The 16,073-nt window shown below is 35.5% G+C and overlaps 1 protein-coding gene across 6 annotated transcripts in view; it reads left to right on the forward strand.

Moving 5' to 3' along the window:
* ARMC1 (armadillo repeat containing 1) overlaps window positions 1–1,129 on the forward strand; it is a 21,643-nt gene extending 20,514 nt beyond the window's left edge. For all 6 annotated transcript variants that reach the window (XM_015817620.1, XM_015817622.1, XM_015817624.1 and 3 more), the window contains exons 5-7: window positions 83–199; window positions 295–369; window positions 808–1,129. In XM_015817620.1, coding sequence (XP_015673106.1) covers window positions 83–199; window positions 295–369; window positions 808–999 — 384 coding nt within the window. In that variant the 3' untranslated portion in view covers window positions 1,000–1,129. The remainder of the gene's footprint in view (window positions 1–82; window positions 200–294; window positions 370–807) is intronic.
* Window positions 1,130–16,073: the final 14,944 nt, after the last annotated feature.

The following is a 16,073-nucleotide window of genomic DNA, read 5'->3' on the forward strand; positions in this document are numbered from 1 at the left end:
TACAGCATCACATGCACGTATGCGTTAACTTCATGTTATTTACGTAGTATCGACCCATTAAATGCATCTCTTTAATTTCCAGTCACGGAGGAACCTGTGCGAAGAAGCCTTACTTAAAATTAAAGGGGTCATCAGCTTTACGTTTCAAATGGCAATTCAAAGATGTGTTGTCAGAATCAGATCAGATTTAAAAGCAGAGGTAAGTGTTCCCAATGGTTTGCTTTCACTATTTTCAGCTTCAGGTAGATACTTTTTAAAATCCTGTTCTACTTATTGTTTTCCATTTTTGTGCAGGCACTGGCCACAGCAATAGCATCAACCAAAATTATGAAAGCCCAGCAAGTTGTAAAAAGTGAAAGCGGAGAAGAGGTGAGAGAACTGCCCACCCTATAAAAGTAAATTGTTAAAAGCGTTGGCACTAAGATAACAGCAGCAACAATCATTGTAATCTTTTTATCTGATATAACAATATTCACCACATATACACGAGATTCTAGGCAGATAAATTTTCCAATCTGCTTTGAGCACCAATATCTGCATAATAGCACAACAGTTATATGCGGATAAGAAAAGCTTCAGGAGTGGAATTTTCCATGTCATCTATGTTTGGCTAGTCTAGTTCTAGTAGAATTCATGAGCTTGAAGAGGAAAAGAAATATGTGTTTTAAAAAGTCATTTTTATCCTTTCTACTGCTAGAAGTTAAATGATCTAAAAATGATTGCAGAAATAAATGTAGCTGAAAAGCAAAAGCAGATCTTGTGTGATGTTCCATGATGCATGTTAACACCGTGTTCCATTTTATGCAGATGTTGGTTCCTTTCCAAGATACTCCAGTAGAAGTGGAGCAAAATACTGACCTCCCTGAATACTTACCAGAAGATGAAAGTCCTTCAAAGGAGCAAGACAAAGCCGTGTCCCGTGTTGGATCACACCCAGAAGGGGCAGCCAGTTGGCTGAGCACAGCTGCAAATTTTCTTTCCAGGTCCTTCTATTGGTGACTTTGAATCAAGGCTAAAGGACTGTGCCAACCAACAGGGGGTAGTTTTTCCATTATTTTGGCGAACTGCCAAGTGCAATTTGCAATAAGTTATCGTAACAGATTTTTTAGACTACACAAAATATATACTGTGTTTTACATTTTATTGGATATTTTGGCCTTTTGAGCAGTCAGAAGATGAAGCTTCAAATCAACGTTGGTTCATTCCCTCCCCCCACCTTTTATGTTTTATTTTCTAATTCTTTTAATGTGGGTCCATGATCAACCAAACATTTTTGAATTTATGAAGCTTTATGTTAACAGTTATGATAAATATATGCAGAGCCCACTCAGTGTCAATGTCAGGACATAAGTGCAAAGAAATTGTTAGGTCTGATTTTACAAAATGAAATGCCTTTTTTCTTTTCCTTTTAGCCTTATTTCAGATTATATATTTCAATTAGATGGCTCTAGAAGGAAAAAAAGACAGATTTGTTCAACTTTTTTCAGTGCCAGTGTGACATGCTCTATTTGTAGAAATGTAAGAAGACTTGAATAAACTTGAGAGATTTGTTTTTTTAATTGTCAGCCGATAACCACTTTCAGTATGAAAATTTTAGTAAAAAGAGGTTAAGACAGAAATGCATGTATATTTATACAGATTATAAATAATCTGCTGTAAAAACTGCTTCTGACGAAGGCTGTGGCTGACTTTCCAAGTACGACAAGACACTATTGATTGGAATGCAGGTCATTGCTTTTCAAAAACTTCAATCTATTCCCATAATGGTTTGTCTGTAGTCAGAAGTGTGGTGATTGAGTTGAAAACAAGCTTTGAGTGAGAGCTGAACATGTAAGATTATTATGGAGAAGGGATAAGGAACTGGATGCTGAATATGCCATTGTGCCCTATCTACATTTTAAACATTTTGGCTTGATGGAAACCGTATGTTATTCCTATTGCCTTTTAAAGAAGCTGCTGTCCTGTGTCAATAGGGCTGATATTTGGAGCTGTATGACAGTTTATGTCATGTCAGAGCCAGGAGCAGGGCAAAACTAGTGCCTGATATCTAGGATTTGAGGGGCATCTTTGAAAATATGAAGAGTCCCTAAAAGTGCACTGTAGCTAGTCTGTTAAAACCCTGTACTTGGAGAGCATCATCTTCTGGTATTGTAGCTCATTAAAGAAGTTCCAAAGCGCTTGGATCTTGTCTTTTAGTTCCCAATAATGATAAAACAAGTGCTGTTTCAGTAGGTAAGATGTTGAGAACAGCAGTTAGATTATTGAAATTTTGGCTGAGATTTTTCTCAGTTTGTTAGAACAACTGCTACTTTGCACCACAGGAGTGTAGCTGAGGAATTGCAGTGCTGTTCAAAATTAAGTCCTTTATAAATCATTTTGTGCTACTGACTTTTTTGAGGCAAAGCTTTGGAAGACCTTATATTTGTCTTGCACAATAGCAGCAATTAAGTAGCATCATGAAATTCTCATTTAAAGGAAAATAATGTGCAAGAGAGAAGGAATATTCCAAAAATAATTTAAAGTTCATCTGAATTCAGTGTCCTTTTAAGATGAAGAACTTACTTTCAGATTAGATTATTTTCTGTTTTATCATTATCTGGTTTATTTGGTTAAAGTTTACACAGAATACAAGCTTTCTAAGGCATGTATTATAATCAATATGTATTACAAAGCATATTGCTGTCTAGAATGTTACAATACCAAATGTGTTTGCAAAGATCTCTGCTGTGTAACCATGAATGCAATGTTTACTTTTTATTTTAACATCTTTTCTCTACATTTTGCATTGCCGCACATCCTCTTTACTACATGACACATCTCTTTGGATATTAGTGATTCTATACTAGTAAATATTAAAACGTGTATTTGGTTTATAGGTATGCTTTTTTTGGTCAGTATTGCAGCTGTCCCAGTTAATGTATCTGTAAAACAGATTTTGAAAAACTGTAAAATAAAAGTGTAATATAATGAATTGGCATCATTCTGCTTTTATAAGGATTTTTGAAGCATGAAGTTCAAAATTCATAAGAAGATGACAGTTTGTTTGCATCAGCAGAGCAGGATTTTTTGTAGGTGCAGTTGCATTGTGAATGTACACTGGTTGCTCACAAAAATAAAAAATAAAAACATATTTTTTCAGGGAAGCAAAATTCAAGCTACTGTTGCCATGAATAAAACTTACACTGCTTGTTAGCAGAAACTGAGAATATGGAATGCTTCAACCTCAAAATGCCCTGTTCCATCCTTGCTGGAAGTGTCTTGATGTGAGAATAGCTGTTCTGATTTAATGGAAGATGTCTGACCTTGAAACTGACTATTTTAATTGTATCAAGAGTGAATTATTCTATTATTTTCAAAACTGAACCAATTCTGGTAAAGTTGGAACAAGACAGTTCAGCGAGACGGTGTTATAATCTTGAAATATTTTAGACATATCAAATCTTATGCAACAATGGGATGTTTCCTCTTTGGAGGAGTCATTCGTATCCTCCCCAGCAGGAGAAGAAAAAAAAAAGACTTGCTTCACACCTTATCTAATAATTTTCTCCTTCCCCAGCACGTAAGTAAAATGGGCACATAAAATGCAAAGATTAATTTAATTTCTAAATATAGATCTCTGAATGCAGTGTCCTTCAAATGTGGGCAGTGCATGTTATTGAAATTTTATATAAAGAATATCACTAAAACCTCAGGATATTGACAGAATGTTTTATATTTTATATATTGCTGAGCCAACTGAAGCATGTTGCTGTCTATATTATGGAGCCATTATATAAATTTCCCAGGTGTACTGAACTGCTGAAGCAAAGTATGATTCTTTGTAAGAAGTATTTCTTCATCAGGACAGAACACAGGACCAAATACTCATGCAAACAATACAATTCTATACATCTTGCTCAATGGTACCTTGCTCAATAGTAACTGTGAGAGGGATCTCGGAATCCCAGTGGACAATCACCTAAATAATGAGCCAGCAGTGTGCTGCAGCTGCCAAAAAGGCCAACACAGTGCTAGGCTACATTAACAGAGGGATAGAATCAAGATCATGTGAAGTGTTAATACCACTTTACAATGCCTTGGTAAGGCCACACTTGGAATACTACATCCAGTTTTGATCACCACGATGTAAAAAAGATGTTGAGACTCTAGAAAGAGTACAGAGAAGAGCAACAAAGATGATTAGGGAACTGGAGGCTAAAACATATAAGGAAAGGCTGCTGGAATTGGGTATGTCTAGTTTAATGAAGAGAAGGACGAGGGGGGACATGATAGCAGTGTTCCAATATCTCATCAGGGGCAGCCACAAAGAAGAGGGTGTCAAGCTATTTTCCAAGGCGCCTGAAAGCAGGACAAGAAGCAACGGGTGGAAACTAATCAAAGAGAGAAGCAACCTAGAACTAAGAAATTTCCTGACAGAACAATTAATCAGTGGAACAACCTGCCTCCAGAAGCTGTGAATACTCCAACACTGGAAGTTTTTAAGAAGAGACTGGACAGCCATTTGTCTGAAATGGTATAGGGTTTCCTGCCTGACTAGGGGGTTGGACTAGATGACCTTCAAGGTCCCTATCATCATCATCATCATCATCATCATCATCATCATCATCATCATCATCATCATCATCATCATTATTATTATTATTATCTCTATTCAAATGAAAATACTACTAAGCTTATCGGAAAATATTGTAAGGTAACTATAGGATAATTTTATTGTTGTGGGTTGCAACTTTTCATTGTAGAGAGAACCGCCACTTTCCATTCTTGAAAATATCACCATTAGCATGGTAAAATGTGTTAAGAAAATTCTGAAATTTACATTAATTTTTCTTTCCTTTTGGTTTCTATTTGTAGTAAACAGAACATTTAATTTTTGTGACCCTTCATTGTTCTGTAGAAATATTGTCTCATGGATATTTAAGATTGAAAATTACTGCGCAGGTATGGAAATTCTGCAAAACATGTTATAAATTGCTCTTAAAATGCTTGTTTCTATTCTCAGATTGATCATATCTTTATATCTTGGAGGAAGATCTTTAGATTGTGTAAGAACATATGATTGATTAGTAGAAAATGTTCCCACTGCTATTGAGCAGAGATTCATTTTTCAGATTATCTCTTTTCACTATTTTTAGTGGTTGGCTCTCCACTGTCTTCCCTCCAATACACATGAGAATGCACTATCTTGTGATGGTCTTAACTGAATTTCTATTTTCCCTTTTCTGAAGCTTGTGGAAAACAATCCAATAGGCTTTCTCCCACATTTTGGTCTACAGACTAGTTAAGAAGTCAGATGTAGGTTGTTATTACGGTATCAGATGAACAAAAGTCATAATTCAAATCCAAATACAGCAAAATGCATAAAGTACTACAACATGGCTATTTCAGTGCATTACTAGGATGACTTAATGAATATGAATGAATGAATGTATCTTCCTTCCTTCCTGTGTGGCTGTAATTACATTGGATACTTTTCCTTCAGTATTATTTGAAGCCAAAACTGCAATTAGTTGTTAGCTAGTAGCAGTTAGCGATTACGGTGTGAAATCATGTTGACATGTAAATTTTGTCCTGCTGTTAATTTCAAAGCCTCAACATCATTTGCAAAGTAAAATGAATGTATGTGTGTAGTATATGTGGGCTAAAATCATTGTTACTTGCACTACATGTTATAGCTCAGATAAAGTCTTCATATTTATTTTATTATATACAAAGTGGATGGATTCCAAAGCTTTTCTAAAAAGAACCTTTGAAGTGTTTGCTTTCTGTTTAAACATATATTTTAAAATGTGATGCTGTTCTCTCCAATCAACACCAGATGGCAGAACAGAGATAGTATTGTGGAGATTGAATATTAAAGATGTTGATTGCAAATGCTGGCCTCATAAGTAGGTGAGAATTGTTCATTTACCTTGGTGTTTTTTTTTTGCAATATGTAGATTACATTCATTGATGTAATCTCTAATCTAGACTGTTTACATTGTAATGTAAAATAGTACATTGTTATTTTAACAACTTTTTTAGTGTGTAAGGATAGTTGAATTAGTTGCAGCAAAAACAACAGAATTTTGTGAGGTCTTAAACACCTTTATTAATATATGTTTTTGTGGATTAGTTCAGCAGAAACATTCTGCAATATTTATTTGACCTGAACAATAAACTTGGCTGAGGGGGGAAATGATCAGAAAGCTCTGTCAGCTTTTAACAATCTTTAACAATAGTAAAATATAACTCATTTCAAAATTTAATACACCTAGACCAGTGGTTCTCAACCTATGGGTCGCGACCCCATTTGGGGTCGATCGACCATTTCACGGGGGTCGCCAAGCAAGGCTGTCCGCCATTTTCTTCCCCCTTTTCCGGCGGGTGCCTTACCTCCCTTGGGCTGGGCCAGCTGGTGGTCGGCCTGCTCCGTCTCTGCTGCTTGCCAGCTATGCCTTGGCCGGCGCAGGGGGCGGAACCACGCATGCGCAGCGCTCCTGGGCAGGGAAAGTCCTCGAGTTACGACCGGTTGGGTAGTCCTCGACTTACGACCGGTTTAGTCCTCGACTTACGACCAGTTGGGGGTCGCGGCATTAAAAAGGTTGAGAACCACTGACCTAGACCCACATAGTCAACATATTTTTGATGAGAATAAAATAGAATATCCTTTATTTGGATTATTGTGGAGTAAATGGTACAGGAAAATGGGCAGGAAAGGGCATATGCCACGAAGAATCAACTTATAGTGTAAAATGAATAGGGCGTTGCATAATCAAGCTTTGCTTTTGCATAACTTCACATTCTTTCACTGGGAGTTGCCACAAGCAGTAGCTGGACTGATGTGGTCAAATGTCTATATAATTTAGTTTGATTACTGAGGGACCTATGTATGATAAGAAAACCATGTTTCTGATGTTGTGAAGATAAAGTAAGAGAGTTGATACTGCTCTATGATGAGAAAACAAGAGTTAGACAAAACCATGGTGAACATTCCAACGTTTTTACTTGCTTTACATTGCTCCAACCCTATTCCTGCAGGCTGTAGTGGTGGTGGACATTCAGGACAGGGCCTTTCCAATGAAAGCAGCCCAATACTTTGCGTAAAGAAGTCAGACTAATTCCTTTATTGTACCTGAGATAATACTGAAGAATATTTTTCCATCAAACTTATAATTTGTTTCAATATTTGCTAATTTTATTTTGCTAACTGGACAATGGTCTCATTTCAAGTTAATTTCTAACTCACCTGGTTCAGTATTAGTGACCCAGACTATCAGCTATTGTCCCAGTGCTCAGGAAAAAGTTTGAATTCGGGATTTTTTCCCATGAAAACCAAGTTACTCTTTGTAGATGCTCTTTGATTGTCCTCACTTTTTGCTGATTTATTTTTAAATTCCATGTTTTACCAAGATTCCCCAAAAAATGAAATAATAAATTGAAAAGCATAGAAACTTGATAGGAACCATCCCTAGTCTTTGACTATAAATCAGTAAAACATTGAAATGAATGAGATCCAGTTCCATCTGCCTTATTTTTTAAAAAAATAGCTTTCTTTCCGTCTCACTTCAAAATACTTTTTGAAACTGTTTCATCCTCAAGGGATAATAAGACCAGATTTTGTTATGTTTTATTTTTATGCATCATTGTTCTTAATTTTATGATTTATGAAACTTGAGACCTACCAGCATAATGCTTTATTTCCATAAATAGTTACTTTTGGCCAAATGTCTTGCATCAAATGTTGTGAGACCATTTTTATGACTTTTGAAAATGTTTTGGCTTTCCTTCTGGCTATGAAATACTGGATCAGAATAAATGCTTTTCAGCTGGGCTAGACAGTGTTAAACTAACTCAGAATGTAAGCAGCTACCATGCTTAACTGACCTAACTGACTGCTTCTTGTCTCTCCTTGTTAGGCAGATCAGGACCACAGGACATATCAAAAGCCTGTTACATCTGAAGATGAAGGTTGAAGGTTTAGATTTCATAAATACTAGCTATTTTACCTTCTTTAAGAAGACTTGGGTATGCAAATTTGGATATATGCATAGCTACTGTTTATGTTGGTATGTGTTGACTATCCATTTTGGTAGATGCCACAGGAGATTCTTACATAGATACTTTTCCTATACAGTGTCTTTATTATCATAGACACAATAAATAATGGTTTTTCTTTTTCAAAATCCAAAATCCAACTCCTATTTCAGATGGAAGAATGCTCCATCTCAGACAAAATCTCCAAGATTTTCAGGTAGGATGACCAGAATAGGGAATTCTGGTATTTGTGGCACAACGTGTCTGGAAAGCAAAAATTTGGGGAAAGTCTATCTATTGCTCAGGGATTCCCATCACTTATAATTTTTCTGGTTTTCTTCACTTGTTTATCAGTATCAGAATCACATCCAGTTTCTGGAGTGCCAGAAGTTCCTTGACTCACAGCAAGAGTCACATCCAGAAGCTATTGAGAAGTTCATAAAGCACAAAGTATCTGTTGTTATCTTCCTCTTTGCACCCAACATTTATGCTCAGTGTTATATCCTGATACAGAGGGCCCATTTATGTCTATCAACGAAGAAGAGTTTTTAAAATAATCTAGCAAGTGACTTCAAACATCAAAGCTGAAGCATAAAATAAATCCAGTGAAAAAAAATATATAAGCAATTGTCAAAGCTCCAAAAAAGTATGACCCCTAGTTCTAATAACCATGCTTACAAAAGCTTTTAAGAGTTAAGTGGCTATTTGCTAATAAGATGGATCTTTGTGTGGGAGATTAGGAACATGACATAGTGTAGAGACCTGGTTTAGCAATATTAACACTGTATCTGTTGTCCCTCTGAATTACTAACCAACAAAAATGATATAAAAACTAATCTGATTATTAATAAAAATGGATTAATCATGTGGAAGGAAGCTGGAGTCATTCTTGAAGAAAGTCAGTGAAGTAATGTCAGAAGTCACCTCTATGGTGATTTCTGAAAATTCTGGGAATCAGCTACATGTCTTGAGGGCACCTTAATTTGGAGAAGACTGGCTAATACACAATATCAACTTTTCATATTGTTTTTATGTCTGATTTGACTAGTTTACATGTTTCTACCATGTTTTACTGTGTGCATCTAGCCTTTATTTTATAAAATTCAAAAGTTCATCTTCTAAAATGATGCTGTTTCGCCCTCATAATATATTTTCTTTTTCATGCGAGTATTTTCTTTTCCTATCTCTTGATAGGTTCTATCTATTGACTTTACTAGGATCCCTCAGGTATCTTATAAAACTTGATTTTTTAGTTGCTTGTGAAAGCTGTAACTAAGTCTAATCATTACTAACCTGTAGAGTGGTCATTCAGTGGTTAAGATTCTTTTAAAAAAAGGATGCTAGTGATACCCACAAAAATGCTATGGAGACAGTAAAGTTCCATATTTCCAGACGGCACAGAGGAAAGGAGTGGGTGTTGCTGATTTTGCTATCAAATATTTTGCTACCATTTACGGAGTAGTACAGCTAGGGATGTTTTCAGTGCAATTATGAGGCAGCAGTACAAATACTGAGTCAACTCATAAAAGTGCAGAAATCTGCACCGCAGCAGATGTATAACAGAAGATACTTATGTATAGCCGACTGTGAATCAGTGAGCCTAGGCACAACACTGCATTTTATATGATGGTGATGACTTAATGTCTTGCATGTGGGGGATAGGGAAAGGTGGCTAGGCAAAGAGATGTAGTCTTGCCTTTATTTTCCAAGGCAAAAAAGAATTTTAAGGACAGCCTTCTATATTGCTATGGGCTGTATCTGCTTGTGTTGCTTTATGTGGAGTTTTGCTTAGGAGAGGACTGGAAAGCTGGAAAGGTTTGGGACCTCTGGCCTAAATAACTCTGTCCAATTCTGATCCTATGCTTTCAAAAGTGTCTCAGAAGGCATCTTCTAAAATGATGGCATTACCTGAGGGAATCCAGTTTTCCCCAGGCTTATTGGCTACCTGGATCAGAACCAAAATTCTTGTGAAACTTGGTATCCTATGTTTATATACTCTCCATCTTGGCCCCTTCCCTGGGGTTCTCTTCTTTTTTTTCCAGTCTTCTCATCAATGATTGGGAAAGCTGAGCAGATTCTTGTGACACTTCTTATCATAGACACATGGCTACTATGCTTTCTATAAGATGAGGTATAATTTGTGATTTCATCTTGGCTAAAGCTCTTCCTTGAGTGACTGCCCTCTTCTATGCTTTAGAGCTTCTCTTAAATAGCTGTCATTGTTCTTTATTTTTATAGGTTGAAACAAATCTCCTGGATGGATTAAAGTAGTTTGGGATTCTTAATAAAGACCTCTGTACAAATATGAGCTTCACACAAGTTGGATGAAGCCTCCTGCTTGAGAAGCTGTCAGCCTCGGTGCCCTCAAAATCTAGCTTTCACAGTTTTCCATCTGGGTCTTGGATGAAGCCTGCAAAAATGTTTAAAAATGCCAGTTTCATTTACTTAGAAAAAGTAAAATAAAATTATCTACCCACCAGCCAAACTAACATATTAGTTTTTTTAAAAAGATAAAGAAGTCAACCCCTCTCAATTGAACTGGGATGTTGAAGTTATACTAGTGCAAAAAGAGAGACAGAGAGTGAATTATCCTTGACACAGAGTTCCAAAACAGGCTATTTAAAAAGAGAAGAGGTCTGGCACAAAGCAGAAGTTTGAAATAAAGCAGAGTTTAAAAGGGAGAAAGGAAAAGGCATAAAAATGATTTTTCTTTTTTTTTCTTTTTGGAGTTTATGGAATTTTTGTTTCTTTTTAAAATGAGTTATTATTTATAGCATTATAATATAGCATTATTTATAGCATAACTGAAGCCTGTAATGCTCTCACAACAACTTCCATAATAATAAAAAGTCACCACCATCAGCCTCATAACATACAAAGACATAATACAGAAAGAAAAAAGGGTGCAGAAGGAGATAAAAATAAGATAATTCTTTTTTTTAAATATATATTTTATTGATTTTTTAAAAAACTAACAACCTGGTGCTTAGTAAACAACATGTTGTCTGGGTTCACATTTCACAACAATCAATAATAGTCAATTTCTATCATATCGTACTCTACATAATAGCTTTCCTTGATTTTCTCTTCTTCCCGTATTGTTTTCTTTTGCAAACATTAGGTCAACGCAGTTCTTAGTATTTTAGTAACAAAGATGTTAAATATAAACATTTTTCTAACATTTATCCAATTAGTAATAGCATCAATATAGAACTTCTTTTCTAGTTAGTCCTCTTGGTTGCGTTATATGTCCTGTTTTCAACATTCTCATTTAGACTTTTTCCCCACAAAATTGAAATCATTTTTATCTGTTAAGATTTTCTCAAAGTTGGTTTACAGTTAAATATCTAAGCTGTTTCCCTCACAATAATCCTCCCAACAATTACATTTCTCATATCATAAAAAAAATACAATACTACTCAGAATAAGAAAAAAGAAAAAGAGAAAGAAAATATCTCTCTCTCAAACTAAAATTCATTTATATCCCCCATTTTTTCATTTTTAACTCTATTCCATTCAATGTTTACTAATTAAGTAATCCATGTTATATTTTAATCATATTCAAACAAATACTTAATCTTTAAAAATTGCATCTGATAAGACAGTTACATTTCACACACACACACACAAACACACACACACACACACACACACACACACACACACACACACATCTTTCAACTCTATTCCATTCAATAGTTACTCGTTGAGCAGATCATATTATATTTTAACCATATTCAAACAAATGCTTAATCTTTAAAACTTGCTTCTGATAGGTCCAATCTTCTAATCCCTTGAATCTGATTTTAGTCTTTTTCTTTTGCCAAATGGCTTTTCTCATCCATCTATTCCACTTAGTTAAAAAGTCTTGCCATTTTCTTGTGGATGTTGTTAAATTTGGGAGAGACAAATCAGGTAAGATGTTGATTTCTTTTATCTTTTTTTGTCTCTCAAGTCGTAGATTTTTTGGTATCTCTGTAATCCATTTTGTCAGGCTTTTCTTCTTATCTTCGGCTTTGTTTTGTAATTCTGGGGTGTGGACTATCTCTTCCAGTTCCAGTGCTTCAGTCATGTCTTGTGTGTTTTCCTCCATCTGTGTTAAATCACAATCCCTTCCACTGGTAGATTTTCATTTTCTGAAAATTCTTATGTTGTGAGGTTAACATAAAGATATGTCTATTTATGTCATCAAAGTTTTTTTAAATTTCATTGTGGTTTAGAGCCATTATTGTTTGGATTAATTGCAACAAAGTGAGCATTTCCTCCTGGAAAGTATTTGGTTTTTCTTGACAAGTTCTTTTTGCAAGCTCTTGAGATTCCATGATAGCTAGAATTCAATTTTTTTTCTTTCTCTGAAAACAGCTTTAAAGTCATAGTCAATAGGTGTTTATCATCCAGGAAGGTCAGTTATGTTTTTTTCAATTATAATCTTTGCTTATTGTGGCTGGCCCAGAATGTTTTATTTAGCTCTTTTAAAGATCAAAGAAGAAGGTTATCTCATTCTGGGCGTCATGCCAATACTTATAACAAAGCAGCTAAAGTTATATATTCTCTTCCACCACTAGATGTCAGCAAGAGTATATTTTTGTCCCCTTAATAGTTTAATTTGCAGCTTCCTTCAGTGGGAGGATAGGGCAAAGCTCTCCCTCCTTTTCACTTTCGGAGGATTTTTTGCTTCTTGGGGTATCTTTTCCAAAAGTTTAGGATATAGAGCAGGAGAGAGAAGATCAAATTTCTCACCCAGTTTCAGCATGCTGTTCACCGATGTTCTGGTGAACTTGTGGACTTCGGCTGCAAGTAGCTTGGACTGGCTACTGAGATGGGGCCAGCCTTTCTCCTGTCAGGTTAGAGGGAATTTCCCGATCGAATGGGATAACTGCCATTGTTCCCGAATCGCTGGGGTGCTCCTCTTTCTTCGCCGCCTCTTTGGGGTGACTTTAGACCCATTTAGGGTCCCCTGTCAGGGTGAAAAGAGCAGTGAGAAGCGGAGCTTTTGCAGTCCCACGACCGTGTGCTACCGGGCAAAACTGGAAGTCCAAAATAAGATAATTCTTAATGCTTTAATTTTCATTTAATGGCCTGCTGGATGGAAGTGGACTACTCATTGAGATTGAGAGGGCATTATTTTTCAAAGTAAGTCCCTTTGTTCCTTTTCTGACAGGATAATATTTCTGTGAGGAGGGAGATACAGTTGAGCCAGTTGGTAACAGTTGATTTGAAGGAGTTGCAGAGGAGTGCAGAGATAAGGAGGAATGCAAGTGCAGTTTTGTAAACACTAGAAGATCATCTCTAAGCAGAAAAGAGAGGTGAGAAAGAAACTCAAGATTATCCCAACTTGATTCTCTTCGGTATAAGAGGTTTTGGTATTCTAGAACAATATAATAGAGTTTCAGTAGTTCTTGTGGTGGCTTTTTCTTGTCTGATGTACCTTAATAGTTGACAACAATGAATAAGAATTGGTTTGTGTCTTAGCACAAGGATCAATTCAGAACAAAACTAGGATTTTTTAAAGAACTGTTGCAATTTGTAAAATAAATAATGTCTCAATGAAAGCTATATTCTTAATATTCCTCCTTAAATAAACTTTAAGAAACTGATATCCCTAACACATTTAGCATTTATTAGAGCTTAATCTTAATATATATATATATATATTATTTGACCTCCAGATAAAACATACTGTATGTATTTATAGCCTTTCTATATATAGCTGTTGTTGTATTGTTTTTTTGTAAACAAGACAGGTAAGCTAACTTTATTAGCAAAAAACACTTAGCTTTGGATAAAGCAAACTTAGTTTAATGTTATGTTAGATGATTTGTGGCATATTCATATATTCCTGTGACCAAAAAAGCAATTCATGAATTTAAAAATAAAAAAAATTGCATCTGGAGATTAATTGTTTTAATTAAGAATCTGGAGTGTCATCAGGGCAGATAATGTTTGAATTTTTCAAATTGTCAGAAAGCTTTCTTTTTCCCCAGGAGTGAGCTGAAACATTTCTGGCATCAAAGAAAGATTTTTGAAACCCAGAAGTGCATCTGCTGTCATTAGTTCTTTATTGGCTGAAGTACTGACTTGTTTCTGACTGCATTTACTGTAGAATTGGATGATCAAAAGACTTTGGCTTTGTGAGAAATTAAAATAGAAATGAATGAAGAAGACGAACCTGGCCGGATAAATGTCCTCTCCTGCTTTCCTATGTGCAAGATTGACTGCTCTAATTTTACTGCAGGGCTCTTGTCAGTGGCCACACAGCAATGCATTTTGAAGGAGAGATTTGATGAATATCTACAAGTAAAAAGGCAAAAGCTCAAGGGCTAATATATTCTGCATAGTATATTCTATGTTTCATTAGCTAGCTTAAGGCCTTCATTGACATTAATAAGCAAAAGGGACTGAAGGACAAAGGTAAAATGCAAGTAGATTAAGAAATATAGTTGGCTCAAGAATTTTATAAGTACCTGCCATATTTAGATAATAGGTTGGCACAGTGGGAATTTATCCTGTCTTCTGAGACAAGGAAGGGGACGGTGTTTTCTTCCCTTCCATTATCACATTCATATAGTTTCTATCTATAATGTATAGATATGATAATGAAAAAAAGGATAGCATAGAATGTTGAGTGTGTGTGTGTGTAGGTTGTGCTATTAGATAATACTAAGGAACATGTGTCTTCTCATTTACTTAAATATTTCTTTTAAAAATAATTTTCAAATACAAAATTGACTGCCTTTTTGACTTGGCAAAGGAAGTGAATGCAATATTTGTTATTCTGAATGTTGAAGATGGACTGTAGATTCCAGACACAAATCTTCAAAGCTAAGAAAGCTGCATAAAAATGTTCTCGTAACTTGCGTGCATTTTATCAAGGATGAGGGAAACTGACCTTCCAGATGTTGTTGAAATACACTCCTGGCATTCCCCGTCGGGACCTATGATAGTTGGAGTGACTGGGAAATATAAATCGGTAAGATCTAGAGGTCTGCAGGTTCTCCACTGACGTGTTGTATCTTCTGCCTCAGATGGACCAATGGGTTCTGAGTCCAGTTTCTGCCAGATTAAAAAAAAAAGCATCATTCACTACACTGTAAAGGAGATTTGTCTTTCATAGATCTATTTTGACCTTGAGTTAACTTTGACTATGGGAGATCTCTAGCCTTTGAGTTTGAGAGATTTGGTTTCTGATACCTATGTGGCTCCCTTCTTTTTAAAAACCCTCTGTAAAGATCTGAACACATTCAATATTCTTGAGTTGGGTTTATATCACCTGGATAATTATTATTGTCATCCTCTACATGCAACCAAATTAACAGAGATTCCATTTGTTGGAATCGTATGGAGACTGCAACTGCACTCTGCCTTATTACCAAATGAGTATAGCATGCCCTTTAATAATTCTTTAAACTCTCAAATGCCTTAGAAATAATATGCAAGAATATTACTGAACTGTGACTGAAGCACCATTTTTGCTAAATGTGACAGTGCACAAATGATATTCCTCTATAAAAGTTCAAACTACATTAATCTTTCACAGAGGTTCCTTGGCTAGGAAGATGCCTGAGTTACAAAATAAACCACAGCAGCCCTTTTTGAAATTATTTCTATTGATTTCTATCTTGTTTAATTTTTTTTGCCATGCATATATTATTTTCTCCTTCATATTATGTATGTATGTATGTATGTATGTATGTATGTATGTATGTGTATATGTGTATATGTACATTTGTACAAACATTAGTACAAACATCAGGTCTGCATTTGCAATAGATAAATCCCTTTTAGATCATGGTATCTTCAAATATAATATATAATTGTTAGCAGTGTAATATACTGTACTTATTTTTATTCCTTTGGGATGAACTAGTATAACTCATCAGCAGATTTGCTTTCCTGGGATACAATGAGTTACAGTATGATCATTCTCAGAAAAGGAGAAAAATAGGTTCCCTGCATCTATTTGCAGTTGAAAATTGTTTTATATTTGCTCCACAACTGTCTAGAATCACATACCACATAATAAACTAATATGATTTCTGGTAAATAGGTTTTGTGGT

Source organism: Protobothrops mucrosquamatus, unplaced genomic scaffold, assembly GCF_001527695.2.
Source record: "Protobothrops mucrosquamatus isolate PMUCROS unplaced genomic scaffold, P.Mucros_1.0 scaffold608, whole genome shotgun sequence".
Classification (NCBI taxonomy): Eukaryota; Metazoa; Chordata; class Lepidosauria; order Squamata; family Viperidae; genus Protobothrops; species Protobothrops mucrosquamatus.